At 35.1% G+C, this 19,394-nt stretch overlaps 1 protein-coding gene across 2 annotated transcripts in view; it reads right to left on the bottom strand.

Moving 5' to 3' along the window:
- Pik3c2g (phosphatidylinositol-4-phosphate 3-kinase catalytic subunit type 2 gamma) overlaps positions 1-19,394 on the bottom strand; it is a 330,538-nt gene that overhangs the window by 90,645 nt on the left and 220,499 nt on the right. For both annotated transcript variants that reach the window (XM_076852711.1, XM_076852712.1), the window contains 3 exons: positions 19,209-19,345; positions 17,008-17,177; positions 2,771-2,927 (listed from right to left, as the gene is read on the bottom strand). In XM_076852711.1, the coding sequence (XP_076708826.1) occupies positions 2,771-2,927; positions 17,008-17,177; positions 19,209-19,345 (464 nt within the window). The remainder of the gene's footprint in view (positions 1-2,770; positions 2,928-17,007; positions 17,178-19,208; positions 19,346-19,394) is intronic.

Below are 19,394 nucleotides of genomic sequence, written 5' to 3'. Positions count from 1 at the left end.
AATGCTTTATCTATAGAGTCCCATAAGATATACCCTTGAGAAAAAAGAAAGGAATTTAAAGGTAAATGATCAAAAACTGAGGAAACAGCACACTGATGTTTTATGTTTGTTTATGGGTTTAACTGGTCCAGATTGCTTCTCTACTATTTCAGTTTAATAGTCTAAATCAAAGATTATATGCTTAATCTGAATTAATATCTTCCATTATTAACACTTTTTCCTTAGCCTAAAAGTCAAGCCTTGATTAAATTAGAACATAGAACAATTTTTTAAATATATTATATACCAGAAACTTGCAAAAACTAAAGTATTTATGAGGAATTATTTTGAATAAATACCATGTATCTATTTCCTTTATATGAAATAGCATTACATATGGAATGACATTAATGATTCTTTAATAAATTATAACACATGTTGAATATTTTTAAGGTATGTAGAAAAATTTATTAAACAAGAGAAAAAACCTACCAGTAGCTTTCTGAATCTATTTTTTGAGAGGTTGTCCTTTAATATTATTTAACTTGCTAAATTGTCATCCAGAATAATTTTAGTGTCACCGAGAAGCTATATTTGTGTTTTTCTGCTTTAGGTATATTTTTGAAATGTCTCTGGTAAGGCAGTTGGTAAAATTTAGAATTACTCCTTTTATGCAGTTATTTATAGCATTATAGACATTTTGAAATGCTGGACACCTCATTTACTTGTATACACAATTTTAGCTCCCTGACTAAATTAAAAAAACTTTAAACTCTGACTAGGTCATATACATTGACATATCATTCACAGTGTCTGTCATACAGTAAGCATACAGGAGCTCATGGATTCAGGAACTGATCTTGCTAAAGTCTAAGGGGATATTAGAGTTGATACTGCCTCTATGTTGGAGTCAAGTTCACGGACTTAGTCCTTGTCGAGTTTGCTTTGTAGTATGAACTCGGCTTATTATAATCTGTAAGCCATCCCATGCAGCGCTATGGTCTGATAGAACTGGGAGAGAGAATGCAGACTATCAGTATGAATCATTGGCTGTTTTTGGAAATTCAATTGGAAGACTCTGGAGATGGTCAGAACCTTCTGTATTCAGTTTACATAAGAAGAAACCAAAGTGTCTTTTTACATGAAGGACACGTTTCTAGTTTTTTAGAAATCTTTATTTTTCAAGGTAGAAAGATGTACAGTGGCTATGTTGTTTGAAAGTTAAAACCAGACTCCAAATTGTTGCAACAAAGTCAACATTTATTCAGTAGGACTAGCTAGAATTTTTCTGTGATGATGGAGGATGTTTTTATATGGGTGCTGTCCCATATGGTGCCACTTGCCACAAGACTTATTGAGCATTTTAAAAGTAACTCATAAAACTGGGAATGCTGGTGCATATCTGTAATCCCAGTGATCCGGAAGACTAAGGCATGAGGATCACAAGTTCAAGGGATCCTCAGCAATTTAATGAGACCCTGTCTCATCATAAAAAATAAAAGAGAACTGTGTATGTAGCTCAGTGGTAGAGTCTTCCTGGATTCAATTCCCAGTACCAAGAAGAAAAAAAAAGTTGCTAGTGAGATTGAGGAAATGAATTTTTAATTTACATAATAATAATTTAAATTTAAATGAGATTAGGTTTAATTTGACCAGAGGATACTGTACTGAACAGTGTTCTTGTAAAGTAACAAGAATTTAGCATAATAATATTATCCAATTGAACATTACTACATGACAGGTACTATTCTAAATGCTTTATATTAGTTATCAATTAGGATTATTATGAATTTAATCAATTAATATCCATAAAGCATTTACAACAGTGCCCGGTCTGGGCAAAGTATTCATTATTAGATCATTTATTCATCAACTCAACAAGGTAGATGCTATTATCTTCATTTAGTAGTATTTTTAGGATTAGGTAATATACTCTGAGGAATGGAATCCGTAAAATGTCAAGCTAGATTCAAACTCAGAGAGGCCCAACCTCTAACTCTATGCCTTTAATAACATCTAGTAGATTTATTGTCCTTTGAAAGCTTTTAACCACTTTGAATTGACTCTATGCCCCACTCTGATGGACCGTGGCATGCTTCTCTCCAACAAATTGATGCAATTACTGGTGTGTATGTTGTAACCAAGGGAATCACATCCTTCTCCCAGAATATCTTTCTTTCAGGCTACCCCCTCCCATGTAACTCTTCTTCATCTCTTTGGATTGAACAGGGGAAAGAAATATTAAATTTCCCTATTAGTCAACAGAGCATATAGGATCATGTCTCAATAGACCCAATATATACCACTAAATGTACTCTTCTCTGAATTGCTAGCAAGTCACTTGACATTTTGACTCTTAGTTTCTTAATCTAAAAAACAGGCAAATGGGCAGAGATTGGAGGAAACCAGGAAAAATTATTGCTTGGTCTGCATCATTAGGTTGCCATAGATATGTAAAGGAGAGAATTTTTAAGCATTTTTGAAAAATACTACACACAATAAAATCTAAGGTGCTTAAAAACCTGAGTAAAAATATACTGGGATAACCTCTGAGTGCATCAATATTGTTGGGAATAGGAAAATTTGAGACAATAACTATTATTAATAATAGTTCAACATATTGAATTATCAAAAGTGTGTTTAGAAGCTGTTCCCTGGTCCTCTCAGTTTGTTCATTTCTTTCTGTTCTGAAAAGCTCTTTGGGGAACACCAAGCCATTAGCAAAAATAGACTACTGAGAGAGAGACCTGAATGAAGCTTATTATTTTTGTTATTTCCCCAAAGGACTTACCATTTCTAGCAGGTTCATGAGCAGTTGGCTGTGTTTTCTGATAATATTATATGCTCTACAGCAAAGCTCCACAAAATCTTGGAAATGTTGTGGGTTTTTTCCACCCTCTGTAATAAAGTACTCCATCTCCGATGTAAAAATAAAAGGGGCTCGGTCCCTATGAACCAAAAATAATAGCAATTGTAAGAGAAAGGAGAAATGGTTTGTAGGTTAAATTATGCAGTTGTAACTTATTTCTGCTTGAATATTTTTTGTGATTTTTCTCTTTGCTCTAACGGATGAACCTCCTTCATTGGTTGATAGCTGGAGAAATTTACTAATTGATGGCTGCAACAGAGGAAAGGATATTATGTTACTATGTTGATCTATATTATCTCAGGTGTTTAATTCACAATTATATTTGAATGGGAATATCATCTATTAAAATATAAGATCAAATTAATAATAAGATAATATCTATGCAAAGTCTTTAAAGAAAGTATATTTACTGTTAAATTTTAAAATTATAAAACAGATCATGATTTTGACCTTCCTATATTTAAAAAAGAATTCTTCCTTCTTAGAAGATAGCTTGACCTTTTGAAGAAAAAGTGTTTTCAGTAAAAGCTAAGATATTGTAATAAAAGTTCTTTTAGAAAGCAAATTATGAAAAAAATAAATGTTACCAATTTACTCTCATAACCTTAGTAGGGAAGAAGATAGATATATGTCATTTCACACTAGACCCAATAAAAATGCTGATCAGGTAGGAAGAACAAGAACAGGCCATGTTATATAAGTAATACTGCGCCCTGTAGTCTCAAGGATGGGAAAATCAGAGAGATGGTGGTCCTGTTTCCATTTTTTATTATGTTATTTGAAACTGGAGAGGCCCAAGATGAAGTGTTAACACTTCTAACAGAAACAGCAGAGAGATGATTGGAGACACTTCTCTTGGATGAAGCTCACTCATTAGATAGTGAAATTGTAAAACAGTTTTGATACCAGTTTGTCCTGAGTTCTAGAAACATTTATGATGGGAATATAGTTTTGGGTAAAAATTATTTAAAAAATGAAGGTCTTTAAAAAAATGGATTGGAATAAAATGTGTTTTGAATTTGAGCATAGCAGCTTGCATACAAGTAAGGTTAGACCAAGTCATAATAGAAAAGTTGCATATTTTGAGGTAGGCCTTTTATTTTTTAAAATAAAGAAGAGTGTTCTTTATTGTTGTTGCTTAGCTATTTTAGTAAAGATATAAGAAAGTGGAGAATCTCATGAATCTGGCCTTTTAGAAGTGTAGATATTTAGATCAGAAAGCTACAACAGGGGGCTGGGATTGTGGCTCAGCAGTAGAGCGCTCACTTGGCATGGGTGGGACCCAGGTTTGATTCTCAGCACCACATTAAAAAAATTAAAGGAATTGTGTTATGTCCATCTACCAAAAAAAAAAAAAAAAAAAAAGATTCTCTCTCTCTTTCTCTCTCTCTCTCAAAACAAGAGAAAGCTACAACAGGTATTTTGTGGCGGACCTGAGGACATAGACTCCAACTGGAGGCAAAGCATTTAAAAAAATAAAAATAAACTAGCTTTGCTTGGCTGTAGTCATTTCATTTTATTTTAAAATTATATTTTGTGATCCATGTTACCACTGGCCATCCAGAAGAGAGGCTAGAATACCAAGACCTTTATTCCACTTTATATTCATCCACTTAGCAATTTTTTTTTTTTAGCACACACTGAGGAATATGTCTCAACTCCCAAGTCAAAATTCTCAATATTTGGTCAAAATAATTTTTACTGGGCCTTTATTCACTTTCTAACCTATTTTCTATGAATTAACTTTATAAGTCCTTTTTCTTTGGCTAAGCTGTGAGGAGAGGTGTTGAAAACATGAGATAAAGCATGTGTTCTGACCTTGGGCTTGGTATGTCTCAATTTCCTCCTCTTTAAATGGGTCCATAATACCCAACTCTTAGAATGGCTGTGAGCACTAACTGTGAAGATGTAGGTCAATGCCTCACACATGGAGAGGGCTGTGCACTTGAGAAGAGCAATGAGTAGGGACACTGCAGGTAGAAAGAAGGGACTACAGGCCCTATGGGTCAGGCTTCAAATAGGTTCCTGCCACTGATGAGTTTGGGACCCCAGGAAGGTTATCTTATGCAGACCTTCATCTCCTCCTTTGTAATATCAGGAAGAAAGCACTTGACTCCTGGATTGGATGACTTAAATGACTTAAAGCATGTACAAGTGCTTAGAACATAAGCCTGACATACAGGAGGCATTCAAAAAATTTTAGTTATTGTTGTTAGTTCCTAAATGACCAAGAGGATTCTCATAGATGAACCTTGTCATAGATACATCTCTGTCTTCTGATTAAAAAATGCCACCCAAAAAAAGGAATCCCATCTTTACTTTAAAGTTTAATTTATTCCCAGTGTCTCCACGGAACCTCTGTGCTGCATGAGTGGGCCTTTGAATTTGGAAGTATTTTTATATATCAATAACCTTGTAGTCACCACTACTGCTGACATGTAGTAGAGTTTAGTGACTTCCATAATCAGAAAAAAATCTTAATTTTATATGTTACAGTTTTTCAATTTATTTTCCTACTTTCTATACTATGTTTACTACCTTGAATGGAACTTTGGAAATAATTTTACAAGAATTTTAAATTTTACAGATTCATAAAAATTTCCCTTCTGTTATGATAGATTTACTTTTTTTTCTTTTCAATAGGAAAAAATAAAATGGACCAAACTGATTTATCTCTTGGAAAGTTTTTGAACTTATGCTCCATTTCATGAGATAACACATCCTTCTTCTATGGAGCCACCATTATAGATTAGACACAGAAAAACCATACAGAAAGCAAGTATATAAAGAAGCATATCAAACTTAGAGAAAATCATAAACTAATCATAAAATTGGAGAAACAAATTGTATGTATAAACATTATCATAGTCTAAATGTTCAGTAAGTCCAACAAAATAAAATGCTGTATCTTTTCTATATAATTTTAAGGCATAGTTCTAAGAATTTTTTAATTCAGAATTAAGCTAAAATTATACTTTTCTATAAATATAAATTATAAATATAAAGTATATAATTATACTTTTCTATAAATGAAAAGAAGCCTCACATATGAAATAAAATCCGATTCCACTCCTGTAGGCTGTAGGAGTTTTAATTGTGATTTAGTTTATCAGTTGACTCAAATGCACACCTAATCCTAGGTTGTAGAATTAAGGTTTTAGAGTGTATCTCTGCAGAATTATATGCCAATTTGATGTATAAATTGGTTGTGGCAAAAAGGAAGGTTGGAGATTGACCTATCAGAGTTATATTATTACATTCCAAAAATCATATGTTGAAAATATCTCATTTATAGTTATATAAATACACTATAGAACTTTTTTATTGTGACAATCCCTACATTAATTTCTAGATTAGTAGTTTTACCATTGTTTAAGATTACCTGTTCTCACTTTTGTACCTTTTACCTGTATTTTTTCCCACTCAGTCTTATTTTCTCTTTCTTCCCTGATGCTCTAATGCTGATTTAGAGATCAAGGTCAAAATATCTTTTCTTACCAGAGGGAAGACATCTTCTCTAATTATCCCTTGCTAGAAGTCTTAGGATTTTTTTTCAACCCAAGGGACATGTGTGATTTTCAAGAGAAGAGGAAGTATACCTCCTTTCTTTTATATAGTCTTATATCTGATACAATATTTTGATGATATTCTCTTTATATAATGAATGTAATAATAAATTAACACCATTCTACAGGGAGGGGCTTGTGATAATTAAACACTTATGTAGGAAGACCATGTGAACAAACTTATTATGATTCTATCATTTTGTTGTCAAAATTCAATTCTTTATAAATTTATGACAATTTTTTTCCAGAGATGATTAATCTGCAAAAATGCTTAGAGTTTTTTATAGATTTCTATAAAAAATTAGAAGTAAGTTGGTGGTTTAAAAAGTATATATATACTTGGACATTTTAGAATATTTATATGAAAAGCAGATAGTAATAACTAAGGGTAAATGAGTTCTCTTGGTTTGAGAAATACAGGATAGTTAATAACTTGGTCTGTGTTACTTTTGTGTCAGCTTTTCTTTAAGTTTTGTAATAGATATAATCTTTTTTAAAGTCATTAGAATACCAAGATCATTGTCATAAGCATTTATAGATTGCTGCTACACTGAGGATACATAGAGTTTTAGGCTCTATTTCTGCCTTTTAGATGACTTGAACATAGTTAGAGAGGTATACACTTACAGTTTTATAGCACTAAAGTCATTTGTCAAAAGGTACTTATTAAGCATCTACAGTGGATATGTGCAAGGCTTAAAGGTGAGGTTAAAGAGCTTTAAAACCCATTGTTCTAAAAGCAACATAAATGTATTGAATAATAACAATAGTGTTTTGAAAAATTGCTCTAGAAGTACCATGGAGAAACATCTGGAGGGTTATGTGGGTAGATCAGAGGAGAGTTCTGCAGAAAGTTTGATCTGATCTGATAATAGCTTAGAGGATGGTGGCATACAGATACAGGGAAGTGGGAAGACAAAAACAAAAACAAAACAAAACAAACAAACAAACAAAAAACTCCAAAAGAAATAAATGGGAAAGACTTCATTATGGTTTGGAATGTGAGAAATAAGAGGTGCCAAGAATAACATTAAATTTTATTTCCTTGTGTAGCAGAGAGACTGTATCGAACCTTTCAGAGTGGCTCAGCTGTGAGTTACATTAGAGGGACCTTGGAGACTTTCAAAAGTGGATGACAAGGAAGATATTTGTCTAGGACCTTAGAGAAAAGACGTAGGCTGGAGGTAAAATTTTGTGAGTCAATCTTCTGTTTCTGAAAAGATGAAGTAGGCATATTTCTCCTTGTTCCTCCCACTGACTACACTAAAAATCCCTGTAATTTATATTTAAACAAACACAAAATGACTCCTAAAGGCATAGAAAATAAGACACACTAGTGGAGACATCAATACTCAAGAAACAGCATGGTGGTGTGTTTTCTGAGTTTTCCTTTGCCTTTAATATTCCAGGCAAGTGGCTGAAGAAGCCTACGATCTAGTATGTGCAGAAATACCAATGGGTGCAGACAAAAAATGGTCCAAGGGAAGCCTGTTCTCTCTAGCCAAAGTACCAAAAAGGGAAGCTTGAACAAAACATAAAATGGTTGGATGAAAATCACTTTACTCCAGCCAAACACGGCTGAAGAGTGTGACCAAAACTCCCCTCACCTTGCAAAGGGCAAGGTGGGGAGCCTAGACTTCTGCTTTTATTAGGCTATAAAGAGGTACCTCAATTTCTTGCCAGGTTGTTGTCTAAGTCATCTAAGTAAGGGACTGCAGGTAGAGACACACAGGTCAGTGGAACAGAATGAATAACATAGAAATAGACCTGCACAAATATGGCAAACTGATTTTTTTTTTTTTTTTGGTACTGGGAATTGCACTCAACCACTGTACTACATCCCCAGCCCTATTTTATATTTTTATATTAGAGACGAGGTCTCATTGAGTTGCTTAGTGCCTCACAGGTGCTGAGGCTGGCTTTGAACTCATGATCTTTCTGCCTCAGCCTCCAAGCAGCTGAGATTACAGAAGTGTCCAACAGCTGACCTGCCAAACTGATTTTTAACAACGTTTTGAAAAGCAGTTTGATGGAGAAAGAATACTCCTTTGAACAGATTATACTGAAACATTTGGGTACCCACAGGTAAAAATATAAACCTTGATCTAAACCTCAAACCTAAAACAAAAAGCTAGCTAAAAATAGTTCACAGGTAAATATAAAACACAATACTATAAAACTTTTATGAAAAAACACAAGGGAAATCCTTTGGGATCTAAGACTAGGCAAATAATTTAATTAAAGACTTTTTCTCTGAGAAAAACAATGTTAAGTGACTGGAAGATGATGTTTAGAAACTGGGCAGCAAAGTACTAGTATTTGGAATATATTTTTAAAACTCTCAAAATTTAATGGTAATAAAAAAATCAAACAATACATGTGGAAACTGGCAAAAGACCTGAGGGATATTTCATGGGAGAGGATGTGTAGGTGGGAAGTATTTACAATGAAAAGATGTTCAATATCATTAGTCACAGGGAAATGCAGATTAACCTACAATGAGATATTACCACATATCCATCAGAAGGACTAAATTTTTTTTAAAAAAATTACAATATCAAATGCTTGTAAGGATGTGGAGAATCTGTCACTCGTACTTTGCTGGTGAAAATTTGGGATCTATACAGCCATTCTGGAAAACCACTTGGCAGTTTCTTAAAATCCAAAGCAATATGTACCTACCAACAATTATACTTTTGAGCATTTATCTTAGAGAAATGAGAATATTTGTTAATGAAATCCATACATGAATTGCTCATAGCAGTTTTATTCATAATAACCAGAAACCTAGAGTACCTCAGATGTCCTTCAGCAGATGAATGTTTAAACAGACTGTGGAATACCCATATAATGGAATATTATTTTTCAGCAAAGGGACATAGCTTTGAAAATATAACAGCTTGAATTAATCTACAAACTATGCTGCATGAAAAGCCAATCTCCAAACATTATATTTCTATATAGTTCCTTTTATGTAACATTTTTTAAACTATTTCTTTTAGTTGTCAATGGACCTATTCATTCATTCATTCATTCATATGCAGTGCTGAGATTCAAACCCAGTGTCTCCACATGCCAGGCAAGCGCTCTACCACTGAGCTATAACCCTAGTCCTATGCAACATTCTTGAAATGACAAAATTATTTAGAAATGGAAAGTAGACTGGTGGTTGCCAGGGGATGAGGGTATAAAGGCAGAGAGTGTGAACAAGCTAGGTGAAGGTACATGAGGGTGACATGAGGGATCCTGGTGGGAACAAAACTGCTCTGTAACTTGACTAAAACAGTATCAGTAGCCTGGTTGTGGTAACTGCTATGAGATGGTATCACTGGGGGAAAATGATCAGGGGTATATGGGTCTGTATGTATTGTTTCTTACAACTACATGTGAATCTATAATGATCTCAAAAGATAAAATTAAAAGTTTTAGGAGTTATCTGGATATGGACATGAAGAGAAGCCTTGTTTATAGATGATACTAGTTTCCAGAAACCATAAAGTGATAAAGAGATGAGGGCTCAGGGGGGTCCTAGGGGATCAAACGTTTCACAGCGTGAGAAAAGAAAATCATCTTGAATTGGATTTGAAAAGATGAGAAAATCTAGCAGGTGAGGAAGCACTGCAGAGAGCAAGTGAAGAGAGATTCTGAGGAAGGAGTCAACACTGTTAGAACCTGCGGATAAGTCAGGTGAAATGAGGAAGGAGTATTGCTGGATTTTAGCACTACGGAGGTCATTGCAGATCTTAACATTTTATGAAGAATAAATCCAGATTGAAGTGGCTCTAGTTTGGATGGGAGGTAAGGAAATGGAGGTCAAGTTTATGAACAAGGTGTTAGGAAGTTTGTGAAGTTCAGCAGAACAGTATGAAGCCTGGGGGTTTGGAGACAAAATTATTCAAACTTTGAGGAGATAAGTTTATCTTAAAAGGTTATTACAGAGGGAAAGGATAATATGGAAGGAAAGAAATGAATTATTGATAGTACAATGTTCACCCAAAGCAGGGAGGAAAGTGGCTCCAAAGCATCTCTTGGCTTTAGAAAGAAAGAAAAAAATCTGGTTTTATAAGAGAAAGCCAGAAGTTTGGGTGCAAATGTAAATCTGTGATTTTACATTGGGTAGAAGAGCAGGATTGGTTCTGATGGTTTTATTTTCTCAATAAAGTAGGAGGTACATTCATCTCTTTAGAGAATTGTTTATGAGGGATCTGATGTTTATCTTGAAAAGATAAAGTACAAATTGTTGTGGAGAGTAGGAAGGTGGCCACAGAACTTCAGTGCCATCACAGGGCCAGCAGGATGATCCATTTGAAAATGGTGACGACTTGTTGGCTCAGCAGTTTGACACTGACTGCTGCCGTGTAGCAGAGTGAGCAGTGGGTTGCTATGGCCCCCAGTCCTCTTAGGTGTCCACATTGACATTCACAAGATGCTCCACCATAGGCTGTGTTTCCTTTCCCCACTGATTTAAGTCCTGTTTATGTTATACTTGCTCTTGAAATCTTCCCCCTGTTGTTAGCCCCCACAATGGAAATGTAAAATACATTATTGAGGGAATGGACAAGCCATGCTAATTGCAATGAATTCACTCTGAAATAGCTGAGGTGCTTATATCTTCACAATGAAAGCCTTTCATTTACTGAATTGTTCCTTAAACAAATATGCACATACTCAGAAAATGAAGTTCCATTTTTAAGTATTGTACACATAAGCTATTTAAGGGTACAATAGTTTCCAGAAGCAACTTCCTCAAATGTGAATTATACAGTCTAGATAATACCACTGGGCTTGGTCCCGGTAGTGCAGGGTGGTCTTTGACTACACTAAGCTTAATAGAATAGATGTGGATGTGCTCTGAAATTATAATCACATATCATAGGTATTTAACTCATATTAGCTTTGCTATGCCTACTAGTCATTTAAAAACATTTTTTAAGACAGTTTCACATTTCTGCCTGCCTTTTCACTCAAAGAGAAAATGCCTGTAGATGAGAGAGCTGCCCTGCTACATTCACACTTAGTCTCAGTTTTTGCATGCCTTTTGCAGTGCAAACATCTTGCAAGACATTTGGTTGTAGGTTTTAAAGATATGAATTTAGTATACATCAGGGCCATAAATGTGAGATAGCTATATCATTTGGTACTAACTAAAGAAGCAGCCATCTGTGCCAGTGCTGGAGAGAACAGGCTGTATTGGGATCATGGAGAAGTGACACTATCATGGCAAATTCCCATGGTTCTGTCACCTATGACTTATGACCTTGAACAAGTGACAATAACTGAAACTTCTCTCTGCCTTCCATTGTAAAAGAGAGAACGCAAGAGCGTTCTTGAAGAGCTTCTGTTTGAATAGAGCTATTGCTAGATGAAGGTTTAAAAGGTATTTTTGACTATTTCCATTAGAGTCTGATCCCCATACTTGATGTGGCACCACACTACAGAGCACTTGCTTTGTGCCAGCTCAGGAATGAGCTGCATCACAGCCTCAGCAATTTGGGAGGAGCCATCTGCTTCAATGTTGGTGATGGTGGCAGGGATATGAAGAGGGGAAAGGAAAGAGAATTCTAGCAAGAATTTTTGATAGTAGAATCTTTCTATTGGACTCTATGCACACAGATATTTCTTCTTTTTATAAAGCAACTGATAAAAATCAGTTTAAAAAAAAAAAGATAGACACACATGCTTCAATGATGTATTTGTACCCTGAAACAAAAATGTGGGACTCAGTGAAGAGGCATATTTTGTTAAAATTATTTGTATTAATTTCATAAATTTCAAATGTTTTTGTCACCAGGAAATACCATAGTAAAAATAAAATATCTTGTTTTTAAGATTTCTAAAAGTTGTAGATATGCATAATGGTGAGTGATATTAACATAGAAACAAATGACTAGAGTGCATTTGGGGGATGTTTAAGCTTACACTTTTCTTGATATCATACATGACCTACATTTTAAAGAGCAAATTTTGCTGCCCAACAGAAAGAACACAAGTCTCTGATCTAATATCCATGAGTTAATTGAGAAGGCAAACTTGCAATCTCCATTGGATAGGATAGAACCTTGTATAATTAGGCAATGCAAGAAACCTCACATGTACAATATAATGAGAACATAAGGGTGCATGTTACTATTACAGAAAGAACATTTAACTTCCTGTGAGATCTCCAAGCTCCCAGCAATTATTAACTAAGGGGAGTCTCACCAATAATTTTTAAAATGTAAAATTTACCCCCACCTCCTCTAGTCTGGCCTCTTTTGTAAATTCACTGTGTGTCCCTAAGTTAGACTGCTGGAAGGCCTTGATCTTTAACTGCTTAATAACTTCTGATACTGACTCAAGTATATTATCCCTCTTATTTGAAGAGGGTAGTTTAAATAGCTCCCTCTTCAAGATTATCAGTCCTACTTCTCTACGTCTAATATACTGGGTCTGATTTGATAGTGGATTAGGATTTCACCACAGGGCAGGAAGAGACTGCTTACATCCTTCAAATTGCCGTGTATGTTCCCCTTGAGCTTGAGTTGAGGGGTGAATTGAGGTCATATGCTTGGAACAGAAGTCAGAATGGATGTGAGAAAAAGCTCATCAGTGCTATAATACTTGGGTGAAGAGCTTTTTGTGGTGTCATATTTTAAGTAGGGGTATGATCTGAAATTAGGTATGAGGTGAAAACCAAGAATAGCCATATTACCTCTGAAAACATTGAAGTCACCCGTGAAGTTACAAGAGGCATGACCAAAACTTATGTGTCGGGCTTGAAGTGGGCATACTGTTTCTAGCTGAGTTTAACCCCATGGGTAGTTTCCCCAGCAATAAAAGCAGAGCACTGATTCTTTAGTTGGATACAAGATGAAGTTCCTGTAGTAGACTCACATTTAGGAAACATCTGTAGTCTTTCTTTGAAGACTAAATTTAGAGTCAGGGCTATGAAATGCTTATAGTGACAGGCATATGTTACCTTAAACCAGCTGCATAGGCTCTAGGCTCACCATCTGACCCTTGCTCTTTTTTCTCTGGGGTGTAGGCTCACTGAGCACAGGAAGACAGAATCCTTACACTGTTTAAGTTGTTCTCTTTCTCTTCTTCCTTCTTTCCTTTCCTTTTATTCTCTTTCAAACTCTTCTTCACTTTTTCCATATGAAAACCTATAAATTCTCTTCTTGAAGAATATTAATGTTTCTTAACAGAGAAGTTGTTTAAATTTACCATGGTGAGGTAAATATAATGGGGCTTTCAAAGGAAACATAAAACAGGGGAATGATAAGTTGAAATAGTAGAGGGGGAATGGTGAGAAGGGGGGGAATGACAGACTTGTCCCTGGAGAGTGCTCCATTCATATGTGGTGTGGAGCTTGCCAGGGACTAGCTTTGTGACACTCTGTAGGAACTCTGGGTCTCCTTCCCCAGACTCCCAAATATGGAATGACCTTTAGGTCAAAAAGTTCTGAAGTGAATTTCCAGTTATGGCAACAGAATATGGCATGTCCTGAATAATATTTTATTTAGAAAAACTTTCTGAAGTCAAGGGAAGTAAATTTGATCACACTTTTGGAGTGATCTTTCCATCAACCATAATTGAACCTCTTTTCTGTACTAGATGCTTAAGATACAAAGATATCTTTAAAGGCATTCACAGGTGGTGAGACATGACAAAGTGTACTTTCCTTGTGGAAGACTCACAGTGCTAAGGTCTGCTTTGAGTGAGAAGGACTACAGTGATTCTTAGTAAACAATCATGATTAACAGACCAATGAGACCCATCTAATTTCATTTAAGTAAATCATAACATGTGGGAGATTATTAATTTCTGTGCTGAACCAGAATGACTGAAGTAGAATAAAATTAATCTTTTCATATGTTAAGAAAGTTTATTTTTAAAAGAAGATGGTTTCAAATTGAGAAGATTAAGAATTTAAGTATTATTATACCCAAATTCAAAATTAAAAGAATTACATCAGTGGTAATTAGTGAAAATAATGTCAAAATTACTGTAGATATAGGGGATTTCTGTGAATAGTATCTAGATGGAAAGGCTGAGATTAATTATATTAGATGATTGGTGATCTATTGGGATAAAATTGAAAAGGCTTAAAGTATGTTGTAAGAAGACTGACATTGAACGTATTGATCATTTTGTATACATATTTTGGTAGGAAAAGGATGGAGATTAGATTTTATTTTGTTGAATTCTGGAATGAGTTTTCATCTATGTTAAGTGGATTTATGTCCTGTATGTGGTGTAAATTTTTAATAACTGGTCTACTTTTTCTCTGAGGGAAAAAGGCTCTGATTTGTGACTAATAGTTAAAGTATGAATTTCAATGTACAGATTTTAAAAGACACCCAAATCAGATATTTAGATCCTTTTAAACAAAAGAAGCTATCACCCAGAGATGTGATCTTATTTCTTGTCACTTCATTTAGAACACTTACAATTAATGACAGCAAACATGTATAAAGCCCTCACTCAGTGTTAGGCACTCTTCAAAGCACTTTCCATATACCAATTCTCTTAATCTTCAAACAAAAATCTGTTTTATCAATGTGAAAACTAAGGCATAGGGGAGTCAAGATCATACAGTGACCCTGTGGTAGCATGGAATTCAAAAAAACATAGTCTGCTCCAAAGTGGCCATGTTTAACCAAGGCTCATGCTACCCTTAAAAGTATTTAGAAAGAAAGTTACTAGAAAGACTTAATGCAAGGTTAGCATTGCCATTGTAAAAGTTCATATGGACTGGAAAGATAGACTAAAAATAAGAGTTTGAAACAATGAATGAGAAAAGCAATAAACGTCACTAATAACTGATTTTCTTAATATTGCCTGTTCTATAAGAAAAAAAATCATCATGAAGGAATTATTGAGTTAAAATATAGTTTACTGCTACAATAATATCTTTTATGCAGTAATATCTTTTATGCAATGTGATATATTCATAATTACTATATATAAATTATCGTCACCAGAGAAATGAGTGGAAATTGTGGATGCACTATTTGCTAACTACTCAATTTGTATCTTTGTGAAAGAAAATAAAGAAATAAAGAATATGATTAAGCAGTACTTCAAAAGAAAGCCAACCGGCATCAGAAGGCTAAAGGAATTTCTTATTTCCACTGTAGGGATTAGCCAAATTTTATCCAGAATTATTAAGTAATGCTGGGGCTGAACTGCCCTTTGATTTAATCTGCTGGTGTAAATCCTATTTAATCTCACAATTAAAGCTTAAGAAGGGATTGTTTGTTTACGCACAGGATGTGAAATCCTTCACATTCGTAAGTGAGATGTGGTTTTTTTCTCTCACAGAAGTCAGAAAGTTTAAGACAACCTCAGAGTTGGTGTAAGCATGGAGATAGGATTTCTAGGTTTCTGGAGAACTCAACTGAGAAGGGCTGTTCTGTGTGATCTCTCATCCTGGAACACTCTTCTCATGGATCTCTACCAGGTGACCACTGATTACCCAGCTCTTTGTCTTCTCTGAGAGGCCTCTTTAAAATAGTATCCCTGCCCCAGTCATTTTCTACACCATTTCTCTGCTTTAGTTTGCTAATGGAAGTTCTCATTTCCTAATATTATTTCTTCACTTATTTGTTTAGTTGTCTGTCCACCCTACTACAAAGAAGTCAGAGTTGGCATCTGCTTTGTTTGCTGTTGTATGCTCAGTGCCCTCGAATGGTAGGTACTCATTCTGCATTTGTGGAATGATTCAAGGCTAATTCAGTGTGGGAGGTGTGCTAGTTTTATGATAGAACAGTGGTGATGCTTTGGACTATATACCAGATGTACGAGCGCATCAACTCGGGTTTCACTGTCTATTCAAGGTCTACAGGAAAGCACAACTATAACTTCAAATAACTCAAGCTGGGATGGGATTAGTATCTCATGGGGGAAGGCTGAGTTAGTCTATTAACTTTTTCTTTTTTACTTTTTAAAATTAGTGCAGGATAGTTAGACATAATAGTGGGGTTTATTGTGATACATTCATAAATGGATGTAACATAGTTTTCTCCATTTCAATTCCCAGTACTTTTTCTTTTGGACCCCTCCTTTCTCTCTCCCATACCCTCCCTCTATTTTATTAGTCTTCTTTCTATTTATTTTCAGTTTCATATAAAATTAGAATGCATTGTGATATTCATACATGCACATAACATAATTTCCTAGTTCTTTCCCTTTTCTTCCTCTCCTCCCTTTGTCTCCCACTTGTAGTCTACTGATCTCTTTTCTGTTCTTGTGAAATCACTTTTCATTATTATTATTATTATTATTATTATTATTATTATTATTATTATTATTCCTTTTATCTTTCTAGCTTCCACAAATGAGAAAAAACATTCAACTCTTGACTTTCTGAGTCTGGCTTATTTCACTTAGCATGATTTTATTCAGTTCCACTAACAATTTGCAAAAACCCAATTTGTTTCATTAACAAAAATTTGCTCCTCATTCTTCTTAGGTATATAGTCACATTTATTTTGCCTAGGGGAATTTGAGAGATGGGAAGCAAGTCATTTTCAGAGTTTTTATGTTATTACATGTTATATGGTACTTAGGACATCGCTTAATTATTATAATAAACATTTGTGCACTGACCTTTTTATCCCTCCAAATGTTTGTGCATGACCTAAAAATTTTCCAAAGTCAATATGAAACATGTGGCCTGACTTTATCAGCATGATATTATCATTGTGACGGTCACAGACTCCCAGGATGAACGTTACCACACACCAGCCAGCGCAGGAATAGAAAAAGTTCCTCAAGGCCTAATGAATTGAGAAATAATAACACAAAAATAGATAAAAAAAAGTGAGAAAATGCGTTAGCCTTAGAGATAATGGTAAAAAATAAATGAGAAAAGCAATTGAGAACAATTTCTGTATCTTAGCAGAGAGAAGGGCCTGGATAAATGGCTGATTTTTGATACGACATAGAAGATACGACTCTAGTCACAACTCAACCTTCATTCAGAGCCCAGTATAGGGCAGAAACTGCACAATTGTACATTATAGACCAGGTGTCAAAGTGATATAAACTGGGAGCAAAATGTTTGCAGTACATTTTGTAAAGTACACACACACACACACACACACACACAATAAGCATTCTTTTTCATGGAAATTGGGAAAAAGTGTCTCATTCACATGGAGTTAATTTTCTTAGCTTACTGGAGAGGATTTCTTTCTTTCTTTCTTTCTTTTTTTGATGCCTCAACTATACAATATTGAATGATTTTTTTTTTCAAAATAAAAGAAGAAAAACCAACATGGACCAACACTGTCTTTCTACAGAGGCAACATTTAAAATATTTTAAATACCATTTTAAAATATTTGAATTTTGGGGATACAGAAAACCTATATTGAGATATTAGTAACATTCTGTTTACCCTTAGGTTATCCAGTTAATGTCTGAAAGTATTTCAGTACAATATACATTAGTGAATGTCTGTGTGGCTAGAAGCAGATTACCACTAAATTAATTGTGGCTTATGCTTCTTTAATAATCAGAGGTTTCTTTCCAAAAATAGTCCACCCCCCAAAAAAAAATGATCTTAAGAACATGCATCACACTCATCAACTTTGTGTAACCATGAGGGGTTGGTTGTGTAAAGGTTACAAGTATCCCAGAATGACATGGACAACTTGCTGCAGTGGAAGTCTGTGACACTGAAATACATGCCAGGACCCTTGGATCGCTTTGTTCCAGGGCTCTCAGGTACCTGATCAAGTCACTTATTTGTCAGTCTAGAATTTCTTCCCCCCCAAAAATGAAGATAGTAACATATGTCCTATACATGGTAGTTGTGTAAAGCAAATGTATGTGGATACACTTCAAAGCATCGATGAGAGCTGTGTGTGCAAAAATCAAGTTAAAATTTTAGGAATAGTTAAAAGGCATATTTTAAGATGATCTCATCTCATTATTTGTTATTTGGCCTCTAAAACCCTGCTTTGGGCTTCCCTTCAAGTTCATTGTGGTATGGAACAGAGGAATTCCTCAGTCTCCTTATCATGGCCCATGCTGGCTAGGGTGAGCAATCATCCCTGGGGCCCAGAACTGGAAAGTCTTCCAGAATGAGAGGCTGTCAGTGCCTAGGGCAGTTCTGACCAAATTAACATTGGCCGGTATTACAATTTTAGATGAATTAGTGCTCTGGGTTACCAAACTATACAAGTTCATGAGTTGGTAAGTAGAACTAGGCCTGACTCTTGTCACACTCAACCTTCATTCAGGAGCCTAGTAGACAGCAGAAGCTGCACAACTGTACATTATAGACCAGGTGTCAAAGTGATATAAACTGGGAGCAAAATGTTTGCAGTACATTTTGTAAAGTAAACACACACACACACACACACACACACACACACACAATTATGCATTCTACAAACCATCACAAGAATGGTAGACAGAAAAGCAGAGCAAGTAACGAAGTATTTAGCAAAGGAGGGGTGGTTATTTATAGAAATTAGAGATTGTGTACAAACAAGTGGAAATTACTTGAAGGAGGTAGTTTCAAGGGGTCATCATCTTGGGTGAAATTGTTGTAAGAGAGGCAGCTGAGCAAAGAGATGTTTTATTAATGGCTAGGAATTTCACTGAGAATGAAAACCAAACATAGAAATGTTTTATCTCGTTAATATGTCATTTAAACTGTGTCATTATTATGAGACTGATGATGAGGGAATTAGAACTCAAGGTGTACTTAATTTACTTTCCCATGAATCAGAATACCTAATGAACCAAAGCATATTTTTATTTAAGCACATTACTTAAAATTAGTTGCAGCAGGACAGACCTTGTCATAATCGGCCTTTAAGTGGTTGTGCTGGCTGAACCACTTTTTGATGGTGTTTTCTTTCAGGGGTCCTATCAGTCCAGAATGGCGATGGATCTTTGCCAGGGTGATAGCATCAGGCACCATCTGTATGAGTCCTGGTGGATTAGAAAAAAGAGATTAAGGAAATGGTTCTTTCTTCCCAGG

This window comes from Callospermophilus lateralis, chromosome 4, assembly GCF_048772815.1.
Source record: "Callospermophilus lateralis isolate mCalLat2 chromosome 4, mCalLat2.hap1, whole genome shotgun sequence".
In the NCBI taxonomy this organism is placed as follows: Eukaryota; Metazoa; Chordata; class Mammalia; order Rodentia; family Sciuridae; genus Callospermophilus; species Callospermophilus lateralis.
The sequence above is the reverse complement of the archived record's forward strand: the minus strand, read 5'-3'. Positions and strand labels throughout refer to the sequence as shown.